We start from the raw sequence: 19089 nt of genomic DNA, 5'->3' as shown, positions 1-19089 counted from the left end.
GGACATCAGCCACAACCCCCATTTATACCCATGTTCATACTGCCAGTCTACCTCCCACTGCCTGACAAACTGTGAAAGCTTAAATGAACTATAGGCAAAGATAAAGTGACAAAATGGCTGAAGGAAGAAAACGTATTGGAATGAGGCGGAACACATAAAGCCTCCAACTGTACTTTGAAGAAACCTTGCCCCAAATGTAATGTCAGCAACTTGACATATTTTATGATGTATATAGGAACAAGTTAGCATCAAGAGTGTTGTACATAAACCTGCAAAGTACAACATCTAAAATATTACTGAAAGTAGTTAAAGTCAAATTTAACCACAAGAACAGGACATTTGATATATGCCACATTAGATTACGGAGCAGAGCGTACCATGTTGCACGAGCAGCTAAGTATCTTTGTCTGTGGGGTAGCAAGAAAACTTTCAGCTGCGCATTTGTGTTTTTTCACTACCATAACAGAAAAGGAACAGAAAACACTGTCACGAGTGCGTTATATTTCTGGTCCTTTCTGAGCTCTCTTGAGTGAACAGAGGGTGTCCCATCAGACAACATATCTCCTATTGTGCAGGAGGTAAGTCATATTTTTGCTTTACAATATCATTATACATCATATTTGTATTTGATTTGACATATGGAAACAATATTATTGTTGAACTGTGTTGAAGCTTAAAAACAACAACATTATTTTCTTTTTTAGGTTCTAGTGAACAGAAATGAACGAATCTCTTAATGACAGCATATATGACAATAACTATGAGGATCAAGTCTGTGAAAAAGCTGAGGTGGTCAAGTTTGGATCCTTTGCCGTTCCTGTTTTTTTCTCCATCGTGATCACACTGAGCCTCACGGGAAACATCCTTGTGCTTGTCATCCTGGCTTTGTATGAAAACCTCAAGTCTCTTACCAACATTTTCATCCTAAACCTGGCCATCTCTGACCTCGTCTTCACCACCGGTCTTCCATTCTGGGCAGTTTATCACATATGGGGATGGTTGTTTTCGGAGACTCTGTGCAAAATTGTGAATTTTGTTTTCTTCACTGGGTTTTACAGCAGCGTCCTCTTCCTAACCAGCATGACCATCTACAGGTATTTGTCGGTGGTCCATCCTCTCTCTGACCTGAGGGCAAAGAGAGCCAGCACACGAGTTTTTTTGTCTTTTCTACTGTGGGTGGTCAGCATTGGAGCAGCCATGCCCTATCTGCTCTACAGCTCCATAGTCTCAATCTACCACAATGGTGAACAATCCCTGGGTTGCGAATACGAAACGACCTTGTTGAGAAACATTTCTGTCACCCAACAGAATGTTTTCTTCTTGATTGCTTTTGCAGTGATAGCTTTCTGCTACATTAAGATACTGGGAAAAATCACGAAAGCCCGATCTAGCACAAGAAACAGAGCTGTTAAGTTAGTCTTCTGTATCGTTGCTGTGTTTTTCCTCGGCTGGGTGCCTTACAATGTTGTCATCTTTCTAAGGATTTTAGGTGAAAATTTGGTTAAGCCATTCGATGACTGTGAAACAAGCATCCAGCTCGACTATGCATTCAACGTGTGTAGGCTCATTGCTTTCTCCCACTGCTGCCTGAACCCTGTCTTTTATGCATTTGTTGGTGTAAAGTTTAGGAATCATTTGAAGTCCATGCTGCATCGAATGTGTATTTGTAGAAGTCCAGTCGAAGAACAGCAAATTAGGATGCAAAACTTCTCACGAGGATCAATGTACTAGTTGTTATTGAAGTATTTTATTTATTTCAATTAAGTACTGCACCATTGATTAAAAACAAAAACAAAAATAGTCGAGCATGCATTTGGTAAAATACCTTTCCGTCAAAATAAACAAACTGCTTCATATGTTTCCATTTGTAGTAAGGGACAGAGACTATTCAAATCATAATTTTGCTGTTTATTGATGTTTGTCTTTGCTGTAACTATGTCATAAATGTACATTGAACTCACAACTCAAACATTTGTTGACTTTTATTTTATATAATAGGGACAACAATGTAATTTAACATAGTTTCAATACAAAACATGAAACTGATGTGCTACACGGAGAGTTTATTGCAATTGATAATTTACAACTCTTGTTTCTAGTTTGGCCTTTCAATAAACAGAGTATAAAATAGCCTATAAAACATTCAATAACATACAATCACATTACTCGATATGAGGACTAAATTAAAATACATACCACAATGTGACAATTAAAAAAAAAGATCTACAAACCAATTTAAATGAGTCATTTTAGGAGCAACAATTTAAGAATGGGTACAGCCTGGTAAGTTTCATGATTTTTTATAAACATACATCAACAACAAATAATCTTTTAAACAACAGAAACCACAATAAATGATTTGCATTAAGGTATTCCCTATAGGTTAATCCTGTATATCATAAACCATCACATAGGCTATACTACATATCTTTTTTTTTAGCATTATTTTGTCTTGGAATCAATTTGTAGGCCTAACTTTGTTTTAAAAGATCACACATGTAGAAAAAGATCATCATCTTTACTTATATTATCGTTACTCTAATAAGAAATTTAAGATTCTATTTCAGTGTTTTTTTTATTTGATAATTCCAATTCGTATTCTCAAACATTAGTTTTCTATAGCCTACATACAGTATAGGCTTTAAGTGTGTAAAAATAAAAATTAACCTTAATTAACTGAAGGTCACAGGGCTTATAAATGCAGATCATTCAACACTCGTCATAGGCTACAGTCTGGACACAACTTTTACTGTTGTCAGATTGAGCACTGCTTACATTCATCTTTGAAGAGTCATTCTTGCCAAACATATACTCCTACATGTTGCCAACATTAGCATTTAGCAACATTTATTTTGGAAGTTTACTGTAGCCTTCTGCTCATCGACTGTAAATATTACAGTTTTGCTACAAGACGAGCTAGTACACACACCAAAAATTAACCGGTTGGTGTCTGAATTAAGTAGACGAGAGGATGGTAGTTTTAACAACAGAGTATTTATTTAAGAATGTAACACAGCGTTAAACAAGTTAAAATGAATGACCAATACAGGCGACACAGTAGCTTTATAAATATACGCAGTTCACTAGACAAGGCACACATACATTACTGTGGCAGTGTGCAGGGATGACTGATGAATCACTTGATCCCCATAGTAACAAGGTACACAGGGAAAAATAGCTGCTCCTAATCACACTCAAGATCCAACAGATACATTTAACAACACTCCCTAAAAATCATTAACTTCACCTGCTCACGCAGCAAATAATTCATGCATAACACTACAAATAAATAAACACAGCAAAAGGGATCAAGGCTTTCAGAGCTACTACCCGTCAAAGTATCTAATTTGAAACTACTTCTAAAAATAAACAATTTTAAGTAAATATTGAAGTGGGGGAAAACAGTGACAGTTTTAGTTAATTCCAAGTCCTAGAGAAATAAACAAGACTTTAAATCAATATCAAAAACATTAATTACATTTCTTAAAAAAGTGTCAACCCAAAATAGCATACCTTTAATTCGTCAACTTCGCACCCGGACCAGCAGTGTGCTTTTAATGTTGTGATGAGCCATACTAAAAAATACAAGACAATAAATACACAGTGTCACATTATTTGATACATTAATTTTGCACAATAATAATCTGAAAGTTTACTCCCGCTGATGATTAAGAGCGATAATAAAATACAAACTAATTATTAAAGTTTAACAGAGATGATTTCATTCATAGCACATGAGGACTCTCGTACCGTTACAACCATGAGTCACTACAGAGTCCAGTGGTCCTCCTACTTGTTGTAATCCGCGATCTACAAGAGTAAATAAATGTAACTTTAGCACGGTTCTTGCATGTGCTTTCATACTGTGTGGATAGTTACGTTTTAAGCTCAATAGATGTTTGTAATCAGTTCGCCTCACGCTGCACTTCCTTGTTCAGGTAAGAGAGGGCGAGCGCTTGATTACGTCACCATTATATAGCCTCTCCCGGGGACCGACAAGCAACCAGATTACACAAGTTTGCTGTGTTTTCACTCCAACTCTAAAAATACAGTGCATCTTATTCACGGTTGCTTATCCTGGTATTTGACTTCTTATTATAGGCTACTGGATTTGAAGGTAAGAGAAAACATTCATTAATCACTTATTAAGTTGTTTTTATGTTTAATTGTTGGACACTGAGTCTTTAAATGCTACAAATCCAAATGAAATGATTCCTATTTTCCATGAGAAATTCATCCAATTCATTTCATATTTTCAGTGAATTTTCAAGGGGCACTCATTGGCTCTATATTCTCCAGAAAACTGCATATTCAAATAATCACTATAAAGTTAAGACCTTTACTGGGATTGTAGCCTTGCCGTTGTCCTACTGCACTGTTTATGTGTTATGTGTATGTTGAAATCCCTTAACACATGCAAAGCTGTAACATTCAACTGAATCACTCTGTCATAGCCAATGAGCACAAAGAAGCATAGACTTGATCAAATGTTTCAAATGAGACAGTGCCACAGCTGAATATTACTGACATCTTTTACTGCCCTTTACAGATGTGGTTGTGGATTTTAACTGGCCTTAACTTCATCATGAACATTGATGGTTATTCAGGTGGAGCCGTCCCAGCGGTATGTGGATCGATGGAGCCTAAGCATGGGTCCTTTAAGCCTAAGGAAACGACCCCCCCTTTTAATATTTATTACCAAGGGGGCAATGGAGCTTTTACAGGTATATAGACTATTGGATTTTGTATCACAATCAATGTGCAGTGGTAATTGCAAAATGTATTAATACCACTGACTTCATTTTCTGTCCCTCCACCTTCGCCCTGTTGATCTTCAAACCATTCTCCAGTTTCTCTCCAGGGCAACGACTCCAATGCGTTTGTAGGATTTATGTTGGCGGCTCTAGATGATGGAGGCCATCATGTAGGACATTTTACTCCAATTGATTCGGAAGTTACTCAACTCCTGAATTGCGGTGGTTTAGCAGTAAGTAACCCTCCCATTACATTACTGTTCAAGGTAAACTTGTGAGTTTATGAATAGATCAACTGAATATTCATATGTTCTGCATTTATTGTAAGTAGACAAATGGGGGTTATGAAATAAATTAATACTGATATCTCTTTATGACCTACCAAAGCAAAGCAGACCATCAGCATTACCATGAACTATTCTAATAGATATTTTTAATCTCTGAAACTGCTGCTGTGAGTAAGGTGTCATACAAAGTCATTAACAGCATGCTTGAGTTTGTATTCCTTTTTCCACGGCATTCACAAGATTCACAATGAGTGATGCATTTGACTGTTTAAGAAATCCGGATGAGATTATTTGTCAGCAAAACAATACTTAAACATGTACAGGACAAAATCAGCAAAAAGACATGGTGCTCTGCCTACAGGGGCCCCCAAAATCAACACAAACACACATTTTCTCACAAGCGCCGTATTTGACGGCAGTTTAAATTCCTGAGGAAGTGATGAGTCATTTACTTCTGTTTTTCTCCTCAGGCCTCAGCTGTCTCTCACAAAAACAATCAGGAAAAGAGGTCATTCAGAGTTCACTGGATAGCGCCGGAAACAAGGCTAAGCAAAGATATCACTTTCAGGTATTTGTACACAGTGACTATTCTTAAAAATAAAAGAAATAAGCCTGACTGGTTTGGTCACATTAAAAGCTTAATTATTGTCTTTAGCATCTGTATGTGTGTGTTTTATGTTTCAGAGCAACAGTTGTTCAGAAATTTGGAACATTCTGGGTGAATGTGAATTCATCTCTGAAAGCCACAGCAACAACAACTATTCCTACAACTACTGAGCCAATCACTGAAACAAGCACTATTCCTACAACTACTGAGCCAATCACTGAAACAAGCACTATTCCTACAAATACTGAGCCAATCACTGAAACAAGCACTATTCCTACAAATACTGAGCCAATCACTGAAACAAGCACTATTCCTACAAATACTGAGCCAATCACTGAAACAAGCACTATTCTTACAACTTTTAAGCCTATTGCAGGTACTACATGGCAACAGGCTGATAGGACTATTCCGGAGCCATGCTATACTATCAAATGCAAAAAGGTATAATGTAAGATGGGACTTTGCAGATGTATGTGTATGAATATATAATATGGAACTCTTTTATTTATTGAACTTCTCATTGCCTCTCTTGTTTCTCTTCAGCCAGTCACTGTGCTCATGGTAATCAACAGTCTTTTGGTGGTCATGAAAATGGTATGATTGATATACTTGCCTTGTTGATGCTGTAACCAAATGCATGGTGATGATAAGAGTTATACAACAAGGTTTCTATCTCTCTAACTCTATCCTCTCATCAGGAAATGTCAAATATCATCACAACCACTGTCAGCAACAGCATCTTATCTCGTCGTCTAAACAGGGTAAGGCTTAAGTTAGAGTTGCAGCTCTACATTCCTGTGAGTTCCTCATGCATGGGTAGTCAAATGAGTCTGGTTCTTAACTGGCATATTCTGTGACTAAAAAGTAAGCTTCTGTTTATTGAGATCATTTCAGAAGTGAAACCATTTTGATTTTGCAGATAATAAAACAAGATTAAATAGTTCCTAAAAAAGGGTTATTTTTAAATTGGTTAGGTGACATTGTGTTTACAGTAGATTTGATCTAGTGAGTGGCAGTCATTTTTGTTGCACCTTTTGTTATATTTTTTCATTTATCATAAGTGCATAAGCATATAAAAAATTTTAGGGACCAGCATACAATCCACAAAAGATAGAAATGGTATGTGTAGCCTCAGCTAGCATCCTCGGTTTAAGTGACTTTTTATTTAAAAATCTGCCAAAAGATAAATACAATCTATTCAGGTTTTTAAAGATAACTGAATTTTCTTTTTCTTTTATTGTAGATGTCGAATATCATTTTCTGTATGCTTTGTGAGGCGGTGGAAATATCCTCAATGGTCTTGTTAATTATGTGCGAGTCCTTACACGTAAGTAATAATAACTACAGGACAACATTTAGTTATTTCTTGTGTGAAACTTGGATAGTTCTTGGGTTATTCATTATTTTTTCAACCTTGGGTGTGGGTGTGTGTTTAGGTCAATCTCGTTGCCCTGTTGTCCGTGGTGATCGTCATGAATGTCTTGCTGACAGTACTCGCCACTCTGCCAATCGGACCGAGTCATGAGCTGTAAGTTTAACTTAGGAATCATTTAACCTTAACATCTCATCACACATCAACACTTTTGTAATGCTGCTTTTCTTTTTCTTTTGTTCCTTTCAAGAAAGGAGATGAGTATCCCTGCTGTCTTAGTGTGTTCTGTCATCCTCCAGACTTTTACAAGTAAGGAGAATAACTTGATTAACATCCCTACAGTGGTAAATGTTATTTCATTTATAACCGTCTGTGACTTCTTAAAGGTTTTCAGAGCAATATTTATGCATTTTGACAGAAAATACCTGGCCTTATTCTTTGAAAGATTAATGGCCAAACCACGGTTTGTATTGTTTGGTTCATCCTAATACAAAGAAATACTCTGTAACATACAATTTTGTCCACCTTTATTTAAAAGGATAAGCTATAACATGTTTGTAAGTAGACTTCATAAGTGCTTTTGCACAAAACATGCTGGCTGGTTGATTTCTGTTATTTGTTGTTGTTGTTGTTGTTTTTACAGTCTTGACACTAATGCTAAGCTAACCAGCATCTGTCTGAAGCTGCACACTTACCAGACAGATTGTCAGTGGACACATTAGCTGTTTGTTGATCTGTTTAAACATTTCTTATTACACAGTTGCTTTTATCTATGACGGTTATTCGGAGATCGAGGAAGTGCTGTACACTTACACAGTATGGATTTTCCTGTCTGTCATTTGGGTTTTGGTATTCACCACTTGGAGAAGTGTCATTCTGCAGGGCAGAAAGATAGGTAAATGAGTTATTGCACAGTTCTGTCTGAAATTGAGTTCATGCATTAGATCTAGTATGTCATCTTAAGCACTTTTTGTCTCACAGGGAGTTTAAAAAACAGAACACAACACAGGCAACAAAAGAAAGAGGTGAGAATTGTCCAAATAATGACAACATAGTATGTTTAGATAACGTCATGACAACTACAATTATAGACCAGATAATACAACGCAACTGCAAGTTTGTCTGTTATTCATCAAAACACCTCTGCATTTCAGAAGACACTCCATAAAGTGTTTGTAACTGCAGCCTCAGGTATCTTCATCGTTATAGCCAGTGCTTTGGCTATAGCTAGCATTGTCTGGATACTGTGGCACTGAGGAAAAGTAGGCATTTATGTCGCGATAAGCTGGTTTGTATGTTAATTCCAGTTGCTTTTTGAATTGAGGTGGTCTGACATCATTACCAGTATCGTTATTTGCCTCCAAATATGCTTTAAATGCAGTATTTGGTATATACAAGAATACCAGTCAATGCACCAATCTGATACCACAATTTTAAACACCCCTAAAAAATATCCACTTGTAATTATTATGTGACAATGGCAAACCACAACAAGGCAATTGCAAGCAGAGTTTGAAATATTATTCAAAGTACAAAATTTGTGTTTTTTCCCCACACAAAAGAAATCTCAAAAACTCAAAAATATATTTTTTTATCACACTGGTATCAGACAGTATCAGCAGATACTTTAGCCTAGTTATGTTGTTGTTTATAGAAAGGGGAAAATGGTATCTTAACATCTGCACTTTCAAATCAATATATTATATTTTTTTACTGTTGTGTTTCATTTTTAAGTGGCTTTTTATGAATGTTAATAAGACATGTAAAAAACATGTACATAGTAATTGCTCATTTAAACGACCTAGTTATTGCTTCAGCTTTAAAAGTGATGTTCTATTAAGGAGTTTGTTCAGGTTGGTTGGAGCACATTCAATCAGAACTGAACCTTTCATAGAGAAAGAACTGTAAATATTTGTTGAGGTCACATTTGGTCAAGCGCCATATCTCCTTGCACCCACCAGGCACCAACATGAAGAAATGTTCTTTAGGGAGTAGCTTTGAGGAATGTGCTTCTTTTGTTAAGAACTAGTCTTGTTAAACACATTACAGCTGTAGTACCACATTCATCAACATGAATATAGAAAAAAATGGATGCCAAAAATGAAGCACGCAACAAAAAATAACATCTTGTGTTTAAGGCCAGAGGTAAGTAGATCAGTAGATTCTAAAGTCATAAAGTCTGTGTCAGTCTGCTTATCTCAAGTATGAGCTTCTGGTTGTAAACATAAAACGGGCAATTTAACAGCAACTGTCTATTTCTGTAATACATTAGAACTGCAGTGAGCCTCCATGTTAAATACTCCTCTTTATACAACTTTGACCTGTTTAAATGACTGTTCTGTAACTATCACTGATCAAACGTGTTTGGATTGTTGTGTCTCTCAAATCTGACCATATACTGAATAACCTTTTTACGTTAGGGCTTCTAATGGAAAATCTTCACAGTGAACAGTTATTTATTTTGTTTACAATGTTTTTTTTTTGCTGACGGAGAAATGTCCATTCACAATACACTTGTGTAAATGTTTGCTCCTGATTGTATTAATGTCTATATCACATTCGTTGACTATGTGAATGTGTGCTGAAGCTTTATAAATACGTTGGTTATAAAGCTACAGTGTTGTGTTTATTGCAAGACAATGATTCATGCTTTTTATGATTCTTAAGAAGGGAGTGTTGTTAAGTATGTCACCGTTAAGATGCTGACTCAATAATCAAATCTCTTCTGAGATACAGAAGCATAACTTTGACCCACCTAGCTAGCTTGTTGCAACTTCCTTGTTTTGTAAAACAAAACTTAAGATGTTGCAGCAGATAAACATTCATTCTCCATCTGATGCAGCATGTCAGAAAAAGCACAAGAAACACTTTGACATGCTTCAGTTACAAATACGTTTAGATCAAATATGAAGACAAGATACATGGACTGTAACAATCACCATATTCTGCTTCCTGATACTTATTGACTTCAGAGTCGACTCCCTCTTTTTAAACCGCTTTATAAATCATTAACTTCCTGCTGTGTTTTAGAGTTACACTTCCTGCTTACAAGTTTGTGTCATTAAAAGGTGGTGAAAATGTTTCTCTATATAAAGAAAAGTACACATTGAGAGTAAATCACAGCCATGGGTTACACAATCAACTCCTTTAGTTATCAAAAACATCTTTATTGAAAATGTACACAGAAATATATGTGAGCAAAACAAAGTCCATTTGCAGACATTTGAAGATGACATTCAGATTGAAGACATAAGAGGAACGGCTGGAATCACATAAAAACACTTACCTGTTCTTCAATAGTTTAAATTTGCATGGAACCTTTGGGTGCCCATTTTGCCGGGACACCGTGCCAAATCATTCATGAGTGATTTGGTGCTTTTTTTTTTTTTTTTTTTTAATTCTACCTCCACTCTGCTTGACATTAATGATTAAGGCACATTGTGTGACTCACTGACTAACATTTAGTCAGAACATCTACGAATGTATGTTTCAAATTCAACTCACTTTGTGTCAACCTGGAAGTTTGTGAACTAAAACGGAACATTCCAGTGGTTACTTCAGATGTAAAAAATAAACCTTTGCAATATACAATCTATATATATGTACACACAACTATCAAAAATATTATATTCCAAGAAACATACAACATATCAAAAGTATGAAGTATATTCAGAAAGAAACACAGCATTTCAAATATTCACCTTCCTAAAAGTTGTACTCTTAGATGGTTGTCAAAAAGAAAAATCACAATTTTTTTAGTGCAAACCCTTCCAGATGTGTTCACAAGGAAGGGAAACAGATCTCCATGGGAAATATAAATGAAACCAGCAGGGGTCCAGAGATATGTTGACGGACGGGGAATGTGATCTTCAACCCCAAATAAAAAGGGTCCTCAAAAAATTAAGTTTTATTCTGAAGAAGCCCACAGTGTTACCTATGCTATTATTTACCCAGGAATCTGTTTGAGAAGAGACATGTTCAAAAGGCTTTGGAACAAATGGATGAAAGTGATTTATGACAGACAACAAGAAGCAAATAAATCTAACGATACTTAATATGGAACGTGAGGGAAATGTTATTTCCATCCTCATGGAAAGCCTTCAAACAAAGGCAAAGCAAGAAATCAGCAACTGAATGAGTCAAATCTTATCTCTTGAAGAGAAAATTAATAAAGCAAACTTCAGTCATGTTCAGTCAAACGTATATGTGAAATCTAACAGCAAACACAAAGTATGTACACATCACTTCTCTCCGAAGTGCCACCGTGGTTCATCAGCATCCTTTCTGCTCTACTACCTTCTCAGACACAACAGGTAAGACGAGATGAGAGATGCGACTCCACAGTCCACTGAATTTGTCATTGTCCATCTCATTGAAGACAGTTGGGCTGCTGGAGCCGACCAGCCTTTCTTTAACATAGTCATGCACGATCTCCTCCAAATCCCTCAGGCTCACATCAGCCCCTACCTCCTCTTGAGGCAGAAGCACAGTAAACAACAGGAACACCCGTTTGTAGGCAGCATTCTCATGATCGCAGTAGCGGTAAAAAATAAGAGTGGAGCCGGGAGGCAGCTCCTCAAAGCGGTGTATTACCGCAACAGGTTTGTCTCCTTCAAAGGCTGCTAGCAGCTCTTTGTCGATGTCCAGCTTGACCTCATCACTGTCCTGACTGGCTTTGCTGACTCCATCTATGTGGAGGACAGAGGTGTTGAGGGCAGAGGAGTAAGAGGAGGCCAGGCCCTGAGCTAGACAGTGCAGCGACCTCTCAGCCCGGAGCCCAGCAGTCAGGATCAGGCTGACCGGCTCTGTGGACTGGGCTGACTTGAGGTGCTTCTCCAGGTGGATCTTGATCCTTTTCCACACCTCAGCTTGCTGACTGGGAAATTGAGTCTCAAGGAGAGACAACTGATCTGCAAACATTTCCGGATTCACAACCCTGGCTGAAGACTCCCCCCCCCCATTTGCAGTATTTCTGTGAACCATGTGGCTCTTGTATGCCAGAACGATAGCAGAACTGAGCAGCACCAGGAGAACCAAACACCAAAAATACCACATGAATCCTAAAATAAAGCAAAGACAGTGATGAAATGTAGGTAGATTAATCATGTTTAACAACTATCTGAAAATATAATTGTGTATATATATATATATATATATATAAAAACCTTGCTCTTACCTCTAGATGACTGACCGGAACTTTCTTTGATAACAGCAGCTTTCTTCTTCCCTTCTGTCGGACACATTCTAATTAAAAAAGGTACTCCCACATGACATGTTGCTTAGGATTTTGATATTTGGATGAAGCTGATACCTTGTTTTTTGTGCTGTGCGGCATCTTTTTGGTTCGGTAAGTTGTTCACATGTCTTCTCTTTGTAAGCGGTTCCTGTGAGGCTGGATAACCGCTAAGATGATGGTTAACTGATGGTAAACCTAAGGATTGGGCAGATCATATTGTTACATATATCTGATCATTCTGAGATGTGAAATCAATTTACAGATCCTAAATACAACTTTGTTTTATAAATAATTCTGAAAAAAAAAGTACACATTACCAGAGCTCCTGGCTTTGGCCTCCATCGTCCTTTTGTACTCGACCATGCTGCTGATCTTAGGAATGGACACATTATGTCTCTGCGCCGGAAGTTTGATCCGCAAGGCAGATTTAGCAGGGGCTTCAGGTCCTTTAGACGACGGTTTTACTGAAAACAAACAGGAAAAGATGAGATGATAGTTTTATTTCCCCCCCCCTGACAAAGTATTTCCCATGCAGAATGAAGCAAAAGTGTTTACATACCTATCTTCGTTTTTGTCAAGTCTGCATTTTCTATAAGAGCATGACCGGACCGGCAGCGTTCTCCAAGAGCTACCCGAGGGAGTAAATTCATATCTCCAAGTGCGCCTGGAAGATTTAGAGGAAAACACATTGTACACATAATAATACAGGAGTATGTACAATAGATGACATATTAAAACACACTTAGACAGATAACACTAAACTTTCAGTGTTGCTTTTAGTGTTTACATAATTCTCAATGATGTACATTTATAAGTGGACTATGTTGCATGAAATAAGGAATATGAATATGTCTCTTTTGGGGTATGTATACATACTTACATATTAATTAAATACAAAATAATAAGTATATTCATTGACTGCATATCATACATACCATGGTATGAGTTTGGTTGAAGAAAGATTTCCTGCATATCATTCATGTCCTGGTCTTTACTTTTCTTCAGGTCTTCAGCTGACTCCTGCACATCCATCTCAACTTCATCACCCCGACCACCTTCTTCTTCTCCTTCAGTATCCAGACGGCTCTTTTTCCTGGGGGAATCTGTAACAAAACAAAAACACAAATGGTTTGGTCTGACATTTACAGCACTTAAGGACTTTCATCACTCGTTAAATATTTTTTTTTTCCCCAAAATATTTTTATTGAAAAAAATACAAAACGATACTTCCAATCACAGAAATACAATTTTCCTTTTTTTTTTTTTTTTTTTTAAACATATATGCATATGTACACACAGTCACATAAACACATATAAAAAAAACAGAAAAAACGAAAATAACCAAAAAACAAAACAAAAATACTCTGATAAGAATGTAGAAGAAAATAATTAAATGAAATCACAGAGTAGAGTGTAATAAACAGCATCTCACCTTCATCCTCTGAACCATTTTCCACGTCTTTGGACCCATTGACAGCTGGAAGTGGAGCTTTATTTTCTGAAGTCTTCTTGGTCCTCTTGAGGGGGCCTCTGGGGGCCGGTGGTTCAACACACAATGCTGGAAACGTGCAAAAACATACAAAATTATACATGTATTTATTAACGAACTCAATACAATACAACGTACTCTACAGTCCACACTGGAAAAGATAACAATCAGGAGTTCCAAAAGTAGTGAAAAGAGTTTGTTATTAAAGTTTAAGGATAGCTTTGAGTGTTCAGCTAGCTATCTTGAGTATGAAGGTTTACCTGGTGGTCGTCTTGTAGATCTCCTTAAGGAGCGACTTTCTGTCATCCTGGAATCCATGTATGATCTGCTACGACTCGAGTGATGCTAAAAACATGAATTAAACAATGCGAATAAACATCGTGCTCTACAACAAAAAGAAACTGACTTCTCTGTGAGGGGAAACAATTTGTGACAGGACGACAGTTGGGGTGCGTTCGAATTGTCCCTCCTATCTCCTTTCACTATCCACTTTACCTTAACCCCGGGGAAAACGTCATGAGGTTAAGGAAAGATGTTAGGAGAATTCATAAAGGATTTAGGGAACCACTAGGCGACGTAATTCAATGCGACGGGCCGGCGGAGGTTACTGACGTGAGTCCGCCGTGTAGAAACCTATGCTAAAGGAGGTTATAAAGGAAGAATTGACCCACCTTTCCTTAACTTGTAGAGAATTCGAACTGCTCTTATCATGGCCCCCCCTCTTAAATGCATCCGGGTCATTTCACTCAGTTAGGAACCTTCCTCAGCAAAAATGACAATTCGAACGCACCCTTGATGTCCGGAAATGAGGTCCACCACCACATTTATTTACGTAACAAGAAACAAGAGCCCGGATGAAGGTTCCGCCTGAATGTTGGTGAGCTGTCAGTGCGGCGACACACGTAACTACAAAGATAAGGAACTGTAATGTTAGTAATAAACAACGGCAATGTGATTAACCGTGCTTCAGGTAAGTTAAATCAACGACTATTTAACACTTTAAATACGTTGATTGAGTTACTGAGGAATTTATTTGTAATTGATTAAAGCCATGTATTATTTTGCTTGTTGGCTAAAGTAGCTAGCGGGATAGCATAACGTTAGCTAACCATTTACTCCCATTGTACATTACATGCTTTATTCTGGAAGTGTGACTTGAAACTAACACACACCTAACGAGTATCTGCGCACAGTGTTTGGATTTAATTAGCCGAAAACACTGCAAATAAAGCAAAGGAATCCCCCCTTTAAATGATTCAAAGTCAGGGTTTATCTGTATAACCATTGTTTAAGTGACAAACATAATCTAAAGGTAGGGTCCTCTTGTCTCTTGTCTCTTGTCTCTTGTCTCCAGAATAAAACATGACAGAGCAACCTGCCGACAACAACAACCAGCAGCAGACAGCAGGTACTGTAAACTCTCTGAGGACACCTCCCTCTAAAAGAGTAGATTTACAGTTCATATAATAAACACTCATACTGACACATTCATCACTTCTGTCTTTATATCATTATGTCTTTTTTTAAATGTTATTTATTTTATTTTAGATGACAGGGAAGAAGAAACACAGTTAATCAATATGGATCAGGGCTCAGAAAGTGGTGGATTCAACCAGGAGGAGACTCTGAACCTAAAACAACCAGAAGGTAAAACCATACAAGGAAGGTCAATAGTCATCAGTAAATTGTTTACCATCATATTTCAGCATCCAGTTTTCTAATCCAGTTTGTTTTTGTCTCGCCTAACTAGATTCAGCTTCGTCATCTGCATGCACGAACAACGAGACGAGAAACGAGACGAGTGAAGTCATGGAGCAGGCTGACGTTAGTCAAAGTGAGTCAATCTTATTATATCACTTTCTTCATAACAGCTTTTCTTTTCCATTGAATTGTCCTTCATAAACAAACATCATGGTCGTGGAAAAATCTATAGGGATTTATTCTCAACCACAACTTAAGAAATGAGTCATTGAGTCTGACAATAACTAAAAGTGTCTTCTGTTTTTATCTTTAGACTCTAATCCAGCTGAGGAGAAGATGGCACCTCTCACAGAAGGATCCTTGTCTCTAGATCATGACAACATGCTGACTATGGAGGAGAGCAGCGTCTCACCACAGACTGATGATGAGAGTCATGGTGATTGCAACAGAGAGACACCAAAAAATGAGCAGCCGGCCATTAAAGCAGAGGACATTTCCAGTAAGTGTTTCTATTAAAGTATTATAAAAATGATTGAGACATCATTATTCATTGTTTTCATATGCTTTATGTTGGGGCCTGACCGATATTGGATTTTTGGGGGCAATATCGATATTGGGGAGAAAAATCAAGACACATCGGCCGATATCTTTCTTAGATCTATTTCGATCTTTAGAGATAGAGAGATATAGATGTACACACACATTTACTGTGTCGATCCCTCAGTTATCAAACACTTGTGGAAAATATATACAGTATATAATGAAGACACCACCTGCATGCTGGTGCTCCAGAAGTGGCATGCCATGTGCAACTTTTCGAGCTCTGCGCTGCTGTACAATTTTCCCATGTGCAATAGCTCTTAACAAGTTTAATTTGTTAAAGTTTTAAATAATGTCAAAGTTGTGTAACTGCCCTCTCAAAGGGCACAATGAGAGGTTTTTGTTTCTGTGAAATGAGGGCAGAGCATTGACATTTTCCTACTGTGCTGTTTCCAACTGTTTTACACGGCTTTGTACTGTATTTTTAGAGTTTGGGAAACAGGTTGCTTCACATTTTGTTCTATTAAATCTTAAAGTACGGTAATACTGAACTGTCCTTTTAGTTTTTTAGAAGGAAATATGCTTTTTGATGATACACATTTAATGTGGCTAAGTTAAGGCAAGGCTGGAAATGCAACCCTCGATGCACTGGACCTCTTATATCCCTATTTAAATGTAACTCTTTAAATGTACCTCTAGACAGAACTACGCATGAGCTGTTGATGAAGTTAAATCATTGTCATTTGTCAGAAAAACCCCACGCTGAGGAAAAGACAGCACATGAAACAGCAGCTCCACAGGGAGACAAAAAGGAAGACCAAGTAGATGGACCAAAAGTCAGAGAAAATGAAGAATCCCTGGACGTTAACAACACAATCACTGAAGCAGAGGAAGGTGAGTCTGGAAATTCAGGATTTCCTTTGACTAATTATTTTTCCATTATCAGTCTGTTTTTTTTTTTTTTTAAATGCTGAGCGTCTGGGAGTTTCTGTTAAGATGTTTGTTGAATGTAGTTGTGTGCTAAACTGCTTTTTATCCCGTTGATCAGATAATAGAAGCAGCCCTGAGAAGGGTTTAGCTCCTGAAGAAGAAGAAGAAGAAGAAGAAGAAGACGAAATAAAGGATCCACAGGAGAACACAACCAACCAGAATATAGAATTGCGGCCCAGAATCTCAGTTAAAGAAGATATTGATGAACAAAGAAATGTCGAAACCATTGGTCCTTCTTCTCTGGAGACTACTGAACCTGTTCTTGGAGGTAATTCAGTCGTTCCCCCCCCCCCCCCCCTTTTCATTGTTCTTTCATTGCTCCCTTATACAATCATGTTTAATAGTAGTGAGACAGTTAAGAGAATACATGTCTTTTGTGTCCACAGGAAACAGAAGATACCTGATAGTAGTGGGTGTGGTGGTTCTTGCCATCGTGCTGCAATATATCTTCCATCCGGAGTCTCCACCTCAGAAAAATGATGAGCAGCAAATAGATATCTTCCTCAGGCAGATGGAAAAAGTAATGTCTCAGTTTCCTAATCAGCGGGCTGAGCTCTGGAGAAGGAGCAGAATCCACCTGCTGAGGCACCTCCAGACAGCCCAGCCCACAGAGCCGGTCAGCCTGATCCTAACAGCAGGCCTCCGAGCTGAGCAGACGCTGCACTGTCTTGCTCAAGGGCTTGCCTCCGCCTTCTCTTCTGCCCTCAACGCCTCCGTCCTCCACATTGATGGAGCCAGCAAAGCCAGCCAGGACAGCGATCAGGTCAAACTGGACATCGACAGACACTTGCAGCGAGCGTTTGAAGGAGACAAACCTGTGGCTGTCATTCACCGCTTCGAGGAGCTGCCTCCTGGCTCCACCCTTATTTTCTACCGCTACTGTGACCACGAGAACGCCGCCTACAAGAAGACTTTTCTGATCTTCACAGTGCTGCTTGGGGAGGAAGAGGAGATCCCTGCAAAAAGTCGTTTGAGTGCTGTGGAGGAGATGGTGGACGACCACCTTCAGAAGAAATTCCTCTCCGATAGCCTTCCTGTGTCTTACGACAGGATGGACCTGGACAAGTACGGTGGCCTGTGGAGCCGCATTTCTCACCTCATCTTGCCTGTGTCAGCGGAGGACAGGGTAGAGCGTGATGGCTGCTGAAGGACATGAACCATCACTCTTTGATTATGTTAACTTAAAGACAAAGCACTAAACTTTTTTGCCCTTTTGTCAGATTTCTCACTGTGACTTGAGTTAATTCTAAGGCCATTAAAGACCCAAAGGTTTCTAACATGAAGTAAAGTCAAACTTACTCCAAATGAAGGAATCAAGCATAAATAAAACTCTGGATTATTAGCATTATATAAAGGGATATTTGCATCGATCCGCTGTGGACATTTATTATGGGGAAAAAAGGACCTGGGTGCTTCTTCCCTTAAGTACATAATCAAATGTAAATTAAGACAAATTGCAAAATGAGCGATTATCTGGAATTTTTGGGGGATTTACCAGAATGTGTGCACTTTTAAAATGTATTGCTGCAATTTGTGTACATTTTAAAACATATTTAATGTAAAGCTTGATTGTTCTCCTATGGATAATGGTCAAAAAGAAATAAAAGGATTATTATTATCTTGGTATCACAGCACAGGTTTATTAATTTTTTATGACATGTTCATCTGCAATGTTTAAGCATCGATGGCACCACGTGCCTTTTAAGAACTTCCCACCATCCATGTTTTGTACACACATTCATGTATCTTACTACATACAGCAAGACGTTTAATGTAAATATTTGAATAGATGTAATGTGCCTTAATTTTCAAATAAAGTACTGATAGCCACTTGTTTGTTGTCCTTGTAGTTCACACTGCTGCCGCTAGAGGGAAGCAAAACCACAGCTTAAGCGGAGTAGCATCATGTCAGCCTGCCGACATTCAACAGGCAGCTGCTTTGTAAGTTATCTGCAAATGTGCTCCAGAACAACAACCAGCATGTTGAATCTTATAGACAATTCACGATTAAACTCAATCTGTGACTCGTTTTGCTTCAGCACAACGACTGTGCCTCACATCTTTTTGAAGAAGTCCTCTGAAGCAGCTCCTCCTTCAGTGAGGTCAGGCCCGC

The 19089-nt window shown here is 38.0% G+C and overlaps 4 protein-coding genes across 5 annotated transcripts; 3 read left to right on the top strand and 1 right to left on the bottom strand.

The window, feature by feature from the left end:
• The first annotated feature begins 386 nt into the window (after window positions 1-386).
• Window positions 387-1969, top strand: xcr1a.1 (chemokine (C motif) receptor 1a, duplicate 1). Its single transcript, XM_061033205.1, has 2 exons — window positions 387-578; window positions 705-1969. The coding sequence occupies exon 2, from the start codon at window positions 721-723 to the stop codon at window positions 1729-1731; it is 1011 nt and encodes a 336-aa protein (XP_060889188.1). The 5' UTR covers window positions 387-578; window positions 705-720; the 3' UTR covers window positions 1732-1969.
• Window positions 1970-3965: 1996 nt separating this feature from the next.
• Window positions 3966-8506, top strand: LOC132960320 (uncharacterized). 2 transcript variants are annotated; one of them, XM_061033204.1, is made up of 13 exons: window positions 3966-4117; window positions 4550-4724; window positions 4851-4987; window positions 5512-5609; window positions 5726-6089; window positions 6192-6242; window positions 6347-6409; window positions 6892-6975; window positions 7085-7176; window positions 7271-7329; window positions 7781-7915; window positions 8002-8045; window positions 8178-8506. In XM_061033204.1, exons 2-13 carry the CDS (start codon window positions 4550-4552, stop codon window positions 8274-8276), a joined length of 1401 nt encoding a protein of 466 aa, XP_060889187.1. In that variant the 5' UTR covers window positions 3966-4117; the 3' UTR covers window positions 8277-8506. The 2 variants fall into 2 exon arrangements, with proteins under 2 accessions (XP_060889187.1, XP_060889184.1); XM_061033201.1 differs by having other exon boundaries at window positions 8175-8506.
• Window positions 8507-10163: 1657 nt separating this feature from the next.
• Window positions 10164-14163, bottom strand: LOC132960299 (torsin-1A-interacting protein 2-like). Its single transcript, XM_061033183.1, has 8 exons — window positions 14006-14163; window positions 13689-13814; window positions 13192-13359; window positions 12816-12920; window positions 12574-12720; window positions 12332-12451; window positions 12197-12250; window positions 10164-12080 (listed from the first exon to the last, which is right to left on the bottom strand). The coding sequence occupies exons 1-8, from the start codon at window positions 14061-14063 to the stop codon at window positions 11293-11295; spliced, it is 1566 nt and encodes a 521-aa protein (XP_060889166.1). The 5' UTR covers window positions 14064-14163; the 3' UTR covers window positions 10164-11292.
• A 399-nt stretch (window positions 14164-14562) lies between these two features.
• Window positions 14563-18806, top strand: LOC132960309 (torsin-1A-interacting protein 2-like). Its single transcript, XM_061033192.1, has 8 exons — window positions 14563-14715; window positions 15100-15153; window positions 15294-15392; window positions 15496-15579; window positions 15760-15945; window positions 16737-16880; window positions 17035-17244; window positions 17363-18806. Exons 2-8 carry the CDS (start codon window positions 15108-15110, stop codon window positions 18121-18123), a joined length of 1530 nt encoding a protein of 509 aa, XP_060889175.1. The 5' UTR covers window positions 14563-14715; window positions 15100-15107; the 3' UTR covers window positions 18124-18806.
• The last annotated feature ends 283 nt before the right edge of the window (window positions 18807-19089 follow it).

Source organism: Labrus mixtus, chromosome 3 (genome assembly GCF_963584025.1).
Source record: "Labrus mixtus chromosome 3, fLabMix1.1, whole genome shotgun sequence".
NCBI lineage: Eukaryota > Metazoa > Chordata > Actinopteri > Labriformes > Labridae > Labrus > Labrus mixtus.
This window is presented reverse-complemented; position numbering and strand designations above follow the sequence as displayed.

What these genes read in the sequence shown, in the direction of transcription:
- LOC132960309 (XM_061033192.1), top strand. Translation starts at nt 15,108, where the DNA reads ATGACAGAGCAACCTGCCGACAACAACAACCAGCAGCAGACAGCAG. An exon ending in TAAAGCAGAGGACATTTCCA is followed by an intron (nt 15,946 to 16,736) that starts GTAAGTGTTTCT and finishes GTCATTTGTCAG; the next exon opens with AAAAACCCCACGCTGAGGAA. An exon ending in AATCACTGAAGCAGAGGAAG is followed by an intron (nt 16,881 to 17,034) that starts GTGAGTCTGGAA and finishes CCCGTTGATCAG; the next exon opens with ATAATAGAAGCAGCCCTGAG.
- LOC132960320 (XM_061033201.1), top strand. Translation starts at nt 4,550, where the DNA reads ATGTGGTTGTGGATTTTAACTGGCCTTAACTTCATCATGAACATTGAT. An exon ending in GGGCAATGGAGCTTTTACAG is followed by an intron (nt 4,725 to 4,850) that starts GTATATAGACTA and finishes ACCATTCTCCAG; the next exon opens with TTTCTCTCCAGGGCAACGAC. An exon ending in ATACTATCAAATGCAAAAAG is followed by an intron (nt 6,090 to 6,191) that starts GTATAATGTAAG and finishes GTTTCTCTTCAG; the next exon opens with CCAGTCACTGTGCTCATGGT.
- xcr1a.1 (XM_061033205.1), top strand. Translation starts at nt 721, where the DNA reads ATGAACGAATCTCTTAATGACAGCATATATGACAATAACTATGAGGAT.
- LOC132960299 (XM_061033183.1), bottom strand. Translation starts at nt 14,063, where the DNA reads ATGGATTCCAGGATGACAGAAAGTCGCTCCTTAAGGAGATCTACAAGA. An exon ending in ATCTACAAGACGACCACCAG is followed by an intron (nt 13,815 to 14,005) that starts GTAAACCTTCAT and finishes GCACGTTTCCAG; the next exon opens with CATTGTGTGTTGAACCACCG. An exon ending in CGCACAGCACAAAAAACAAG is followed by an intron (nt 12,251 to 12,331) that starts GTATCAGCTTCA and finishes TGTGTCCGACAG; the next exon opens with AAGGGAAGAAGAAAGCTGCT.